Genomic DNA, 15,212 nt, shown 5'->3' on the forward strand with positions numbered 1-15,212 from the left:
GCCAAGGTTCAGGAAATTGAAAGGTGAATGAGGAAGAAGCTTCAGCTCTTTTATATAGTCAAGGCCCACACCATTTGAAAGAAGCCCAAGTGAAATGTAGATGAAATTTGTTAGGTAATGGGACAATGGAAGTTGGGGAAGAAGCATAATCAGGTCAGTAGATTACTTGAAAATAACTGTGTTCCTCTGACATTGTATTAGTATTAGATTCTGATAAGCATATGTATTATGCTGTCATACGCTTAATGTTCTTTCTTATCTGTTAAATGTTAAATTTTTTATCCTCTGGAGCCTCTTGCTCCAACAAAAGACTCAGAAATCTGTTGTTAGTCCAGTGATGGTAATGTGGAAAGGAAACAAAAAAGAATCTTCTACATTGTGTGTGTGTCTGTGTGTATTTCTTGAATTTGTAAAACCTGAAATTTCATTTCATTCTCTTCTCCACCAGAAAGCCAAAGAGCATATCGATTTGTACAAGGAAAGGACTGGGGATTTAAAAAATTCATTAGGAGAGATTTTTTGCTTGATGAAGCTAATGGTCTTTTACCAGATGATAAGCTTACATTGTTTTGTGAGGTAGGTACAGCTTTTAAATTTTTTAAATATATAATTGAATTTTGTAACTAAGAAAAATAAAAAAAAGTATAAACAAATTAAAATATGAATTTTTTAAAATGTAAAATAGATTTGATGCAATTGATTTATTTGTATATAAGCAGCCAGAGGAAATTGATTAGTTTCTATGTTAAAAGTATTTATAAATACAGTTACTCAGTTATATGACCACTTAATGATACTGTCTTATACTTAAAAAAAAAAAAAACTTACCTTGTGTCTTAAAATCAATGCTAAACATCAAGTTTCAAGTCAAAAAAAGATTATGGGCCAGGCAGTTGTAGTTACATGCCTTACCCAGGGTCATACAGCTAGGAATTTATGAGACTAGATTTGAACCCAAGAACCTCCTGGCTCCAGGCCTGGCACAGTCTGCTGAAACTATCCTCTGATTATACTTCTATAGTAATTGGATGAGCTGTTGTGCCACTTTACACTGAACATCTTTTTTGAAACAAACATATTTATCTATTGTCGAATGTTTTCTCCTATTTGATAAACCCTGATTGATGTGGTTAGTTATCTTCTATTGTATTTCCTGTGGATTTTTATATTAATTGCTATTATTTAAAGGTCTGTTTTATGATTTTAACCCCATGAAGTAGATAGTGTAAGTATTATCTACACTTAAAGATAATAGAAGCTAAGGGATTATGTGATTTCCGTTCTTCAGTCACTTAGCCAGTAAAACTTTGGAGCTGGAACTTATACTGAGTTTCTTGTTCTTTTCATTTTACAAAATGACATATCTTGATCAAAATAGGTAAAAAATTTTGGACTATAACGTAAAACTTTTAATTTAAAATTTAAAAAGAAAAATCTTTAAAAGTGTCTAAATTGAAAATATTCAAATAATTGGTCATAAAATAATGTAGGGATTATTGAAAAATAATTTGAGTTAAAATCATGATATGAAGTAAAATGTAATAAGGATAAGAGATGAAGTAAGAGTATGAGATGAAAACACAAATACTAGTTTTACTTTGAAATAAAAATTTTCATTCTACCATCTCTATTTTCTTTGCCTTATGTATAAAAAGGGATATGCTATGTCAGTTGATGAAGCTTGATTTTTTTTTTGAGATATTAAATTCCAGTCCTTCTAGTGTAACTATGGACGTGAAATCATACAAAATTAGAAAAATAAGACTACTCCCAGCCTTCAAAATTATACTTTGGGGGCAGCTGGGTGGCTCAGTAGATTGAGAGCCAGGCCTAGAAGATGGGAGGTCCTAGGTTTAAATCTGACCTCAGATACTTCCCTGCTGTGTGACCCTGGGCAAGTCACTTGACTCCCATTGCCTAGCCCTTACCACTCTTCTGCCTTGGAGCCAATACACAGTATTGACTCCAAGACAGAAGGTAAGGGTTTATTTAAAAAAAAAATTATACTTTAGATTTGTCTCACTTTGGATTTTTGAGTTCTTGTTGTATAGTATCTTTGTTGTTTGGTAATTAGTCAATTTGTGCATTTTAAAACAGTTGATTTTCTGCTATTCTAAAGGGTTCTTGCCATTTACAGTGAAATTGATAAAATAAACTTAAAATTTCTTACTGAAATATTTGTTAATTTGAATAAAATTGTTAAAATCTAATCAGCAAATTTCAGTGTAATCTAGCATGCTTAGTATTAAGTATATATTGACAAGTTATTGTAATTGCTGTAGATCAGTTAATTACTTAAGGATCATAGATACTGCAAATAAGTTAGCTTAAATCTATATTTTTAACTTATGTAAAATTTTCTTGGCAAGATTACAACATAATTAAATGTCATTATGTTGTGTCAGAGGAATAATTGAAATGTGCCTCTTGAGACTACAAATATAGTGGATCTTATTTTCACTTAGACAAGTTAAATTAACTGGATGATGAATTTGTTAGGAATACAATTATTTGGTTGATAAAGCAAATGTAGCAAGTGTCTTTTGGTTCTTTGGGACTCAGACAAAATTATTCTGAAGTTTTATTTAGCTTCATATATTTGAGCGTTTTCTGCCTGAAGGCCTATATTGTGTGCTATTATTCAATTTAAATATAGTTTATTCTTTTAAAGTGTTTTTCAGCATTCTTAATGTAGAAGTATTCTGTTTGATGATTTTCTTAAATTGCTAATGTTAACATTATGAAATATTTTTATGATTTATTTTTCATAAAATTATTTTCTAATTTTAAGAACCAATGCATTTGTAAATATTTTGGAACTCTGATAATCAAAAAATTCAGAATTAAGGCTGAAATTGAAATTCAGGTTAATTTTTGGCTAAATCTATTGGAAAAAAGAAAAACAGAAACAAACGCATTTCCTTTCTCTGATATATTAGTCCTCTCATAAAAGACCCATTTTCATATTTATAAGTTGACAGCCATCAGAGTTAGCTTTTTGAATCCTAAAATATCTTAACATTCTTTTAGATTGTTTTTTATATATATGTGGATAGATTAGGGTATCCCTGAAGTAGTAGTATAGGATCATATTAGTCATGGGCAAGATACAGAAAAGTATATATAAGCAATTTTTTATGCCCTCCTTCCAAATCATATCCTCATCTTTTATCCAGCCCAGTCTCACTGATACGACTTCCTTCCACAGCATCATCAGCACTGCTTGCAGAAGAGGAGGAAGCGTTGCACAGAGCCTACATAGAGAACTGCCTCCTCCCCCTCCCCTGCAAGTGGTGCTGTAGGCAGGTAAGGCAGTTTGGTGCTATTCTCTTTGTACAAAATATAACCTGGCCTGCAAATTACATACTTTGCTGTAGTGACCAGGAGGAAACAAGTTTTTAGTAGCAAGATGATTTCTTTTTTTTAAGTATGACATGATGACCTATAATTATTTTGGAAAAAATATTTGATCAAGCTGTAGGGAAAATGATACACAGGCTTAACCACAGCGCCCCCCCCCCCCATCCCCCAAACCATTTAAGAGATGGCAAATTCCTCTTTAATAACATAAAACCAGATTTTTCTGCAGCCTGATATATGGTACAGATCCATAAGGATAGAAGAGGGATGGGGAAAATGGCCCTTGAACAACATAAGTGGTATGATGTGGCCCTGAGTTATTAGCTTAGTATTCCCCTGAAAGCTGGGTGAATTTTTAGGATTTACTTCTCATCACATGAATCTGAGAGGCCTGAGTAGTCATAAGTCCTTATTGCTCAAATGTTTTTAAGGGAACTCCAAGATTGACCCAGATTCCCTAGAATGATTACTGATATAAGGCCAATTTATATCTAGAATACAATAGAATAGACTTTTTCTTTCCCTAGCTTAAATTGCACTTGTGGGTCTGGCCCAAAAGGGGACCATCTTTTATATTTGAGGAAAGACTACAACTTTTTACAATATATTTACCCTTTCACTTTGAGATTTGAATTGTTTCACCCCAAATAGGACACCTTAGGATCAAATAGGATCAGCCTTATTTCTGAGTTTTTGATTCCGAGTTTCAACCAGATCATTTGTAATTATATTTTACTGTTATTATTCAAAACAGAAAGTCAAGTTTAATTTTGTTAGTTTTTCCTAATATAACCATAATTATTAAATTAGCTACTCACAAACTTTAGTTATATTAACTTATAACCATGCTTACAAAATATTCCCCTTAAATTCTTTTGCATGTGGAGTGTTGAAATTCTTGATAGCCATATTCGTGCAGTAAATTTATTTATGGTTTAGATTACTTTTGGTTATGGCAGAAAAATCCATTTCATCTATTATGATTTTATAAAAATTTTGATTATTTTTAAAGATATTCAAGTCATTTTATTCAATCACCTTTCACCTACTCTTCGTACTGAAAGTATAATTATAACTAAATGTGTAGGTAAAAATTAAGCAATATAAGAAATTCTTATATATACACTAGCTTTTTGTGATGGTCTTCAAATCATTACCATTTCTTTGTAGTTTCTTAAATTATTCGTCTGTGCTCTTTACAGAGCATTATAGAAAAGAATTCTAATCCATGCCCTTAACATTGTAATCTCTTATAATTCTTCCATTCATACTGATATATACTAACAAAGTCCATAGATATTATAGTATGATAAGATAAAGGGAAAAAATTAATACCAAGCTAGATTATAAAAATGCAAATAGGTGCCAGTGAGAAATAAATAATTGGGGTTATATAATCAAATGAAATTGAAAAATGTTATGAATATTAAAAATCTAAAAGTAAATCAGGGATAGGAAAGCTATATGATCAAATCTAGACAAAGCTTTATGGAAAAATTAATGATAGAGAAATTTGTCATTTAAAAAGATAAAAACTTTGATCTATGGAAATATGAAATATAACACCATATTGAATTCTTTCGTTGAGGATTAATTTCTCTTGTAATTTTTTTAATTAAATATTTGAGCAATAAAAGTAAAACACACTAAAAATACTATCATACTAAAAATATTTCTTAAATTTTAGACATAATGACTCTAGTCTGATAGAAAGGACATTGGGAATTAGGGACTTCCTAGCATGAAACATACTCTGATCCAGGGTAAATATTAATATCAACTCATTTTTTAATAGTACTGGAAGTTTTATAAAGTGCTTTTCCCTCCAAGAGACCTGTGAGATAGGTAGGTTGAATATTATGTTCTTCATTTTGTAGATAAGAATATCGATATTCAAAGAGTTAGTAATGTTCTAAGATTATCTATTGGGTACCATGTCTGTGATTTGAACCAAGGTCTGAATTACCAAGACCAGTGTCCTTAAATCACACTGCCTTGTAATTCATTTGTACTTACTAGACTTTAGCTTCTGGTTTTCATAAGATACTTTAAATGTTAACAGTATGTTGAAGTCCTATTTTTCATGTTTTTTTCATAGATACTAAGAGTCTTAGCACTGGAGAGACCTTGCTTAGATAAAATTCAACCTTCCTTGTGTTGTAGATGAGGAAATTGACATCAAGGGAGGGAAAGTGACTTTCTAAAAACCAGACAGCTAGTTATTGGTATTGCTGGAACTCAGGAGTAAAATCTATTTCTTTCCTAATTCCTAGTCCATTAGAAAGTAATTAAAAAAAACTTTCTAAATTTCATAGAGGAAATATAGTTGTTATATTTTGTTCACTTAAAATTTTATTTTATTAATAGTTTACAATGAAAAGATTATTTTTCTTATGTTGCCATGACCCTCAAATTTATTAAATAGCGAACTAGTTATGATGAGCCTTTCCATGCTTAGTTAGGCTAGTTTTTGGACAGTAGTCTGCTGATGAGACTATATTTAAGTCTTTGAAGTTTAACAGAAACCAAGATAGTTTGCACTTTGCTATTACCTTCAAGTACTCTGGGTCACATATTTATGCCATAATAAAAGATCATAATAGGACTTTTATAGTTTGAAACTTTAAAGTAAAGTTTTGGGATGTTCCCATGTGGCTTGTAAAAAAAAATTACCTAATAGTGCATACAAGTTTATCTAATTTCCAAAGTAATTCTTCTATGTAAATAAATATATAAAAATCTTTTGTAAACCATAAAAATACTATATAAATAATGGCCATGTTGTTACGTAATTTGTATTAATGTTAAATACTTTTATATTGATGTAGCAGTCCACCCCTAGCTATGGGCAAGGGAAACAGTTAGTATGTACAGATTGTCTTAGAAGAGAGCATGCTCAGTCTTGCGCTTGGCTAGGAAAGCCTCTGATCCTTGACCCCAGCTTCCCCCAGGTTAGGCGGGAAAACAGGTTTCTTTGTGTTCACCTGGTTAAGAGAAACCACACCTATACCTTGTCGTTAACCAATGATAATCATCCCTATGTATTGTGTATATTTGCATATCAAAGAGATTAAATATAGCCGCAGCAAGCTCTGCCTTCTCTCTTCCTCTTGGATCTCAGCTCCCACTGATGTCTGTCCTTGCTTGAGCTTGGCCTCTGGCCAAGCTCCATCTTTAATTCTGTTCCTTCTCTATCTCTCTCACCTGGGACCTGGCCTTCGGCCAGGCACTTTCTTTTCTCTATCATCTCTCCGACCTGTGTGGTATTAAGTTTGGATCTTTGGATGGGTACAAGCCTTCTGAGTAGTCCACTGATGGGAGTTTTGCTGTGGCTCATTGATAATTAATAAGGCCTGCATTTCTGATTCATTCCTGCCACCTCATATCTCTAATTTGGCTCCGCCACCCCCCTCGCGGTATCCAGAACCTCTATCCTTCCTCTATCTTCCTACCTTTAAAGCTTCTCTGATAACTTTTCTAAAGTGACATTTGCAATTAACATTGATTTTTTTTTTACGTTCTTAGCAAAAAAATAAGGAATTGTACGCATATGCAAATGTGCACATATGCTTTTTTAAATAGATAACATCTAATCTGATATACTCCACAAAAATGAATAACTCATGCTTGAACTTTGTTATTGAAGAAATTTGATATTTATTGCTTTTCATTAATATAGTGATAGCTTTTGAGTATACTATAGAATCCTTCATTAAACATGTATTGGTAAACATGGTCATCAAATGAAATATTGTGTAACTATGCTTTGAGGGACATAATTTATATCATAGTAATGAGAATACTTATGAATCAGCAGCTTCAAAATTTCCAGTTTTTCATTATCTTAAGTATGGTATAATCAAACTGAAGCCCTCCACATAATTTAGGATATCCAATGGATGATAGTATATGGCCTCAAAATGATAATTTGAATTGTTGAAAGTTAAGGAAATGAAATATTTAGATGAGACTTAGAATATTTGACATGGCACCTAACTGGATGCCCCTTTCTTCTCAAATGATAATATCCTATAGTGCCTTTTCTATTATTTATTCTATATAGAAATAGATATTTGTGAGATTTATATTAATTTTACTACTTCAGTCAGTAAACATTTATTAAAAATCCAATATATGTGTTAAGATTTACATCTTGTAATATAACTAAAAACTTAATGTGATTAGAAGGTAAATAGTAAGGATAGACAGCATTTCATATATATTATAAAAATATGAAATGTAAAATTTTATAGATAATGATTATTGATACTTAGTTGTGATGATGTTTGCTTTGCTGTGATTTTCTGCTAGGTAAGCGTGGTCCAGGATTCAGTAAATATATCAGGACAGACTAATACAAACACTTTGAAAGTACCTGAATGTCGACTAGCAGAAGATTTAGGGAATCTCTGGGAAACTACGAGATTTACTGATTGCAGTTTTTTTGTAAGAGGACAAGAATTCAAAGCTCATAAATCTGTTCTTGCAGGTAATTTCTGCTTTTATATCAAAACATGTTTTTTTATTTCCTGAATAGGAATGCTAACTAATGATTAATTTCTTGTTACAGCTCGCTCCCTCGTTTTTAATGCAATGTTTGAACATGAAATGGAAGAAAGCAAAAAGGTAAACAAGGGATCAAAGCTTTTTATAAGTTATTAAAATTTTTTTAAGTATATGCATGTTTGGAAGGGGAGAACCCTTCTGTTCTAAAGGAAACGAGGATTAGCTCAGGAAATGCTTAGATTATCTCTTCCTCCTTCCCCACCAAAAAACTTAAAACATGAGCAAGACAGTTGGTAGACTATCCGTCAGTAAATTTGGCAAAGATAATATATGTGAAACACTTTTAAAACCTTAAAACACTATATTAAAATGATGATAATAAAGATGGTAATCACGATGCCAGTCATTCTCATGTTTTCTTCAAGGTTTGTGCATAAAAGTAAGTATGGGCTTCAGGAGAGTGTTCTCATTCAAATGCTGTGTCAATTGGCAAATAATTATCTGTGGAAGGAAAGCCTAAAGGCTCTGAAAGCATAGACCTCTGAAGCTTAAAGAGAAATCTACATGTGTCCCTTCTCTGATCATGACTATTTTTTCATATAGATTAGAATCAGAATAGTTTCATAACACCTTATTTCAACTAAAGTTATTTTTCATTTAGTATTCAAAAGACTTTTAAGTACTTGAATCCATTTTAATGTGTTAGGTACTAGTTGAGAATTTATTTTAGTTGTTAGAGGATAGGTACGAATTGAGCAAATGGAGAAGGAAGATTCTTGACATAATGAGCTGCCTGAGCAAAAGCATAGAGAAATATATAAATTAGAGTATGACTGAAATAGAGAATAAAAATAGATTATTAGTCTGTAAAGAATGGTGCCAGCCTTATCTCCTTACCTAAGACATTGAATCCAAGAAAGAATCTGAGATGTTATCTGCGTTAGGCTTATAAAATACTCTGGCCCCAAAGTACCAATGAACCACTGAAAAACTAACATTGGGAAATATTTGACAAAATAAGCAAAACAAAACAACATAGATAATGCCAATTTGGTTGTAATTTGTGGTTTTCAAAGTCAATATTCAGCCCAGAGAGATCTTTTCTATTGAGAGCCCCACACTGATCCCATTTAACAAAGAAAAATGAAGCTGAACAAGAAATTTCTCAACAATGTACCTGACAAGCAATTGTCTACATTTTCCTTGAAGATCCATTGAAAGAGAACCTATTACCTCCCAACTTTGGTTAGATATTTTATTAAATTTTCTTTTAAGTCTATTTGCCCCTTTCAGGATTAATTCTTAATTCTTCTGAGGAAAAATCACGATCTAGATAATCTATGTATGTGAAACTTTTATATACCTGAATAACATGACATCTAATAGATCTTTTTTATAAAAAAACCTTTATTTTCTGTCACAGAATGCATACTAAGTATCAGTTCCAAAACAGAAGAGCAGTAAGCTAGACAATCCGAATTAAGTGACTTGCCGAGGGTGGCACATCTAGGAAAGGGTATCTGTGTCTAGATTTGAACCCATCATTCCCTTTCTTCAGGCCTAACTCTCTATCCACTGAGCCACCTATTTGCTCTTCCTGATTAAACAATCCTATTTCCTCAAACCTGTCTTCATTTGGCATAGTTTCATCACCTTCTGGACATGTTTTTTCTTTAAATGTGGTACCCAGAAATGAAGAAGATAATTCAGAGGCAGTCTAACCATGGTAGAGTATGACAGGACTGTCATTTTCTTCTCTTTCTTTTTGGTTTTGTTTTGTTTAATTTGGTGTAGCAAGCATTTATTAAATTCCTTGTCTATTCCAGGTCTTGAGCTAGAAGCTGAGAATTTGGAGGCAAAAATGATAACAGTAAAACATATTCATGGAACTTTTTTCCTCTACTGTGGCAGTATAGCAAGTCCACAGATATATAAATACAATAATTTTAGCCTGTGATAGGGAGGAGATAGTATACTCTTTTGAATCAAGCTGGACATTTTAATGTTTTGAGACAGTTCTAGACCACTTATACTTTACCAAAAATATTAATACTGGTGTTGAAAGAATATTCAGTAAGGATATAGCATTAGTTCACATAGACACAGTTCCATTATTTATATAGTATTGTGTTCCATAATCAGGATGGGTCAAGTTCAAGGAACTTCATATGTGCTTTTTGTTTTTATACTTACATGACTAGGAATACACACACACACACACACACACACACACACACACACACACACACACACACACGTTTTGATTCCTAGCCTTCTTGGATCAATAAATTTCAAGGTTTTGGGGGGGAAAACTAGTCTAACATCTCACAGAAGTAGATTTTGCTTTTGGGGGGGGGGGTGGCGTGGATAGGGTAGGAGGCAGAGGTGAAATAAAGCTCTAAAAGACTTCAAGTAGGAGGTGGCATTTGGGTTGGTTCCTTAGTACAGTTGGGGATTCCAAGCATACAAGTGGGAAATAGGGACAGACAACAACAATAGTTTACCTTAATGTAGAAATGAGATACAGCTTATGTGAAGGCATAAGGTGGCAAAGAGAAAAGGTAGAAGGAGCAGCAAGTCCACAAGCTTGGCCTACATAAGAGTGAGACATGGAAAGTATGTTTGGAAGTTACATTGTCAAAGGTTTTATATACTCAGAAAGTTTGCATTTTATCCTAAAATCAATGAGAATCCACTGAAACTTTTTGATTGAGTGATATGGTCATACCTATACTTCAATTATAATAATCTTTTAATGACTGTGTGGAGGGGTAGATTTGGTTAGAGATTGGGGGTGGGGAACTGGAAGCAATAAGAAGAATTAGAAAGCTATTATTCTATTATAGATGAGCGGTAAGGAAGAATTGAACTAGAAAGAAATATACAGATGGAAAATCTGTTGTAGAGACAGTCAACAAGACTTATCTGATTGAATATGGAATTTGTGGGAGAATAAAGGGAGAATGTTTGAAAAGTTGAAATTTAGATGATTTTGAAGGACCATGTTGCCCTCAAATTAGAAAAATGGGCTTGTTGGGGGCAGAGGATGAGTTTCATTTTGAACATATTGAATTAAAGGTGCCGATGGGACACCCAGCTTGAAATTTCCAGGAGGTACCTGCTGACACTGGCTTGGAATTTAGCTGTCTTTCATTTCAATTTTTCTGTTAATCGAGTCTTCTTGATGCTGTTCATTTCCTTTATTCTCTATCCCAAGCAGTTTTTCAACCTTTAGGAGTGACTTTAAAAACTTTCCTATTCAGCCTAACTTATTCTATATATATCTATATATCTATATCTATCTATCTATCTATCTATCTATCTATCTATCTATCTATCTATCTATATGTATCTATCTATCTATGTATATATATATATAATATAAACTATTCTCCTAACTTATGAACTACATCTTTGTGAGCTCAGAATTAATGGAAGAATTTTTTTTTAAACCCTTACCTTCTGTCTTGGAACCAATACTGTGTATTGGTTCCAAGGCAGAAGAATAGTAAGGGCTAGGCAATAGGGGTCAAGTGACTTGCCCAGGGTCATATAGCTGGGAAGCATCTGAGGTCAGATTTGAACCTAGGACCTCCCATCTTTAGGCCTGGTTCTCAATCCACTGAGCTACTGAGCTGCCCCTTAATGGAAGAATTTTTGAGATTCTTAAGATTGAACTTATGAGGAAAACAAATTCTCTAGCCTAGCATTCAGAGATTTGCATAATAGTAAATACCTTGTTAAAATTACATACTGGAGAAAAATAAAACTGAAGGCTTTGTTAACTTAAAAATAAAACAAAACTAAGAAGGGAAGGCAGCAAGGTGTCTTACTGTATAAAAAGCTAGGCCTACAAATGGGAGGTACTAGTTTCAAATGTGGCCTCAGACCGTGGTCAAGTTGTTTAACCCTAAATGCCTAGTCCTTAGTGCTTTTCTGCTTGAAACTAATACTTAATGTTGATTTTATAACTGAAGGTAGGAGTTTGGTTTTTTTGTTTTTTTTTTTAATACAGTAGAGCCAAAATAAAATTCTTCAAACGGGGTTTTAAGATTTTTGAATTCAAAGTTGTAGGCTATTTAGAAACAAGTAAACTAGGTTTCAGTTTATTTTTTTTTTAAAGATTAATTCTGGTTCACATTTTTCTCTTTTATTTTCCATAACAGAATCGAGTAGAAATAAATGATGTAGACCCAGAAGTTTTTAAAGAAATGATGAGATTCATTTATACAGGGAAAGCACCAAACCTTGATAAAATGGCTGACAACTTGTTGGCAGCTGCAGACAAAGTAAGTAATATGTTTTTAAGGTGCTAAAAAAATGTCCTCAAGCTTAATGTTTATTTAAAGCTATCATAAAAAACAAAACCGTTACGTGTCTTGAACTGTAGGAATTTGTGTTTTTGTAGATGGTTCTTTTGAAATAATATCCAGTGATAAAATGTTGAGAAAAGGGCATTTGGAAATGAACAAGTCATAAAAATACATTGGAAACAAGTTATAGCTAAACTGTTAGATTGCTAGGAAAATATTTTTGGGGCAAAATTCAATTGTGAACTGCTCAATAGTTTTTAAGTGTATTTTTATCCCTTATAAGTATTTTGCTTTTAAGAATAATTTCTAATCACAATAAATATAAAATGGTATGCATTTTTATTGTCATAAATACTCATGAAATCTATTTTGCAAAATTATTCATATGACTTAAAAATCCAATTGCATTGTATAATTTTTTATTTAGAAATTAGACTTAAAAATGAGCATTTGTAGAGAAAAAAAGCTTAATGTTACAGTTTGGGGGAAAAGAGGGAATGTGATCTGAAATATCAGGAAATTTAAAAATTTTTGCTTTGAAAAGAATTATATTATTTCTTTTCCCATAGCAGAATATTCATATTTATTTATATTTTCCTTATACTGATATGAAAAATCATTTTCATTCTTTAAGTTTGCAACAAATCACTGACTAGCTAGATAGCTCAAATTAGTACTGTTTAGTAAAGATGAAGTTAAATGAATAATGAATAATACAGTTCATGCTAATCCACACTTGCAAAATGCAGAATTGGTTATCTATGAGTACTTTAATATAATCACTAAATAAACTAATTCACTCAAGTAATACAATATACCAGAAAGAATACTTGAAATGAAATTGAATCTAGGAATACCCAGATTTAGGAAATCACAATAAATTGTTTAAATATCATTTTTCTTATTTTTTGAAAATGAAAATGAACTTTTCTACTTGAAAGTATTGTTACAAGGAAATAATGTGAAATAGGTGCTTAGTAAATCTTAAAGTGCTATTTAGTAATGATATTCTTCTAGTGGCAGTTATTATTAACTGGAAAAACTGTCTAATGTTTTTATTATTTTTAATTTAATTATTATTTTTAAAAAAACTCTTACCTTCTGGCTTAGTTGGTTCTAAGGCAAAAAAATAATAATAAAAGCTGGATAATGGGCGTTGAATGACTTGCCCAGGATCACACAGCTAGTAACTGTCTGAGACTGGGTTTGAACTCAGCACCTCTTCTAGGCCTGGCTCTATCTACTGAACCAACTGCCTGCCTCCTAATTAAATAATTTTTAAAACCTCTTACTAGCAGTTGGGGTTAGGTGACTTGCCCAGGGTCATACAGCTAGGAAGTGTCTTGAGGCCACATTTGAACTAAAGATCTCCCATCTCTAGGCCTGCCAAATAAAAAGTCTTCAGTTTAGGATAAATGATTAAATCTTGGTGTGATTTCTCTGTAAAAATCCTAGTAATTATATTTGACCCACTACATCATTTTTCTATCTGTACATTAATTAGATTGAAGGAATTCTGCCAAATTAAAGTGTATATATGCACATTATTTGATTAATTTTGTTTATAAAGCAAATTTTTATAGCTAGATTGGTTTTAATAAATCATCTGTGAGAAATGAAAGATCTTTGGAAATCATATTTGCTTTTAGTAACTTAAAGGCTTACATGCATTTCTATGCCTTTGGTCCTAACAGATAACCTAACATAAACGACAATTTTTTTATTAATCAAAACAATATTAATATGCCGATTCCTCTTAGCCAGTGCTGCACATGTATGCATTTATAATTGCCAGAATTTGACACTTGGCATAAAACGATTGCACTGAAAATCTTGTAAAAATTAGGCATTTTAATATGTAACATAATAATACAAATCCATGTTATAAGTGTGATGTTAGTTTTAGGAGTAAGAGTTGTTCATTATATGGTAAATTAAATTAGCTATTATATAATGGATTCCAGTTCATTTTAACATCAAATAGAAATTAAGTATTTTTGAATTTACTAGCTGTGGTTTGATTGCTTAATGAACTAAACAAAAGTATGTTCCCTAATAAATTTTGACTTTTTATGACAACAATATGATGTGTACAACTTAACACTATTAGGTCAGACTCTCATCATTTAAAGTGATCAGTGTTGTTTCTTTTTGCTTATGTCCTTAATATAAGAAATTATCTTTTCTCCTCAAAATGCTGTAACATTTATTTTAGAGGAACACGTTTTAAAATGCCTGTACTACATTTTTTCTTTACATTTTAAAGGAATCTCACATTATTATTATGCAGACATGAATGAATAAAGTTAATGTTCTTAATTCTTATTTAAAATAATATTGATGTAGCAGCTATTTAGCAACCCAGAGACAATGAAATATATTGCCACTCTAATTATTGCATTCAATTTCTTTAAGGACCTGCTGTGAACTGAGTACTGTCTTGGTCATGGTTATGGTCATGGTTATGCTTCCACAACTGATATCTCCCAAAGGAACAGCAGACAGGTTTCAGAAATTCACTAATATAATTATTTCAAAAGTTGGGGGTGATGTTTTCATTCATTTGATGCTTAGTCACTTTTTCTAGCCACATGTACATTTGGTCTTGATGTAGGTAAAGCTATCCTGAAGTTAAGTATAACTTATATGCAAATATACAGTTCTATAATTACATATAAGTAAGCAGACCTGTAGTTAAATATATGTATGTTAGATATGGCCAGAATAGTCTTTAACTAATGCTTGACAGTTATGAGCAAGTTCTTTGGCTTTGTTAATATTTTTAATATACTAAGTAGTAACTTAAAAAAAATTAGCAATAAATACCCAGTATGTTGTAACAGTCTCCACTCTGATGTAGAAAGAAATGAGCAGTAGATTATAGGAGAAAGCTATTATTTAAGAACTTTTCATTGTGGTTTTGTTGAATGACTCCTTACTGTATATATATCACAATTTCAGAAAGAAAATTTTATCTTTTACCAAAGGGTATTCGTGTTTATTTCAGATTATATTAAGGAATACTACAAGTCC

General features: G+C 31.9%; 1 protein-coding gene across 4 annotated transcripts in view; it reads left to right on the top strand.

The window, feature by feature from the left end:
- Positions 1-15,212, top strand: part of SPOPL (speckle type BTB/POZ protein like) — an 81,031-nt gene that overhangs the window by 52,678 nt on the left and 13,141 nt on the right. For all 4 annotated transcript variants that reach the window (XR_008911176.1, XR_467421.3, XR_008911177.1 and 1 more), the window contains 4 exons: positions 449-576; positions 7,672-7,849; positions 7,931-7,986; positions 12,033-12,155. Coding sequence is in view for 1 of the 4 variants with exons in the window: in XM_016433614.2 (XP_016289100.2) it covers positions 449-576; positions 7,672-7,849; positions 7,931-7,986; positions 12,033-12,155 (485 nt within the window). In the remaining 3 variants the exon portion in view is untranslated. The remainder of the gene's footprint in view (positions 1-448; positions 577-7,671; positions 7,850-7,930; positions 7,987-12,032; positions 12,156-15,212) is intronic.

Source organism: Monodelphis domestica, chromosome 4 (assembly GCF_027887165.1).
Source record: "Monodelphis domestica isolate mMonDom1 chromosome 4, mMonDom1.pri, whole genome shotgun sequence".
NCBI lineage: Eukaryota > Metazoa > Chordata > Mammalia > Didelphimorphia > Didelphidae > Monodelphis > Monodelphis domestica.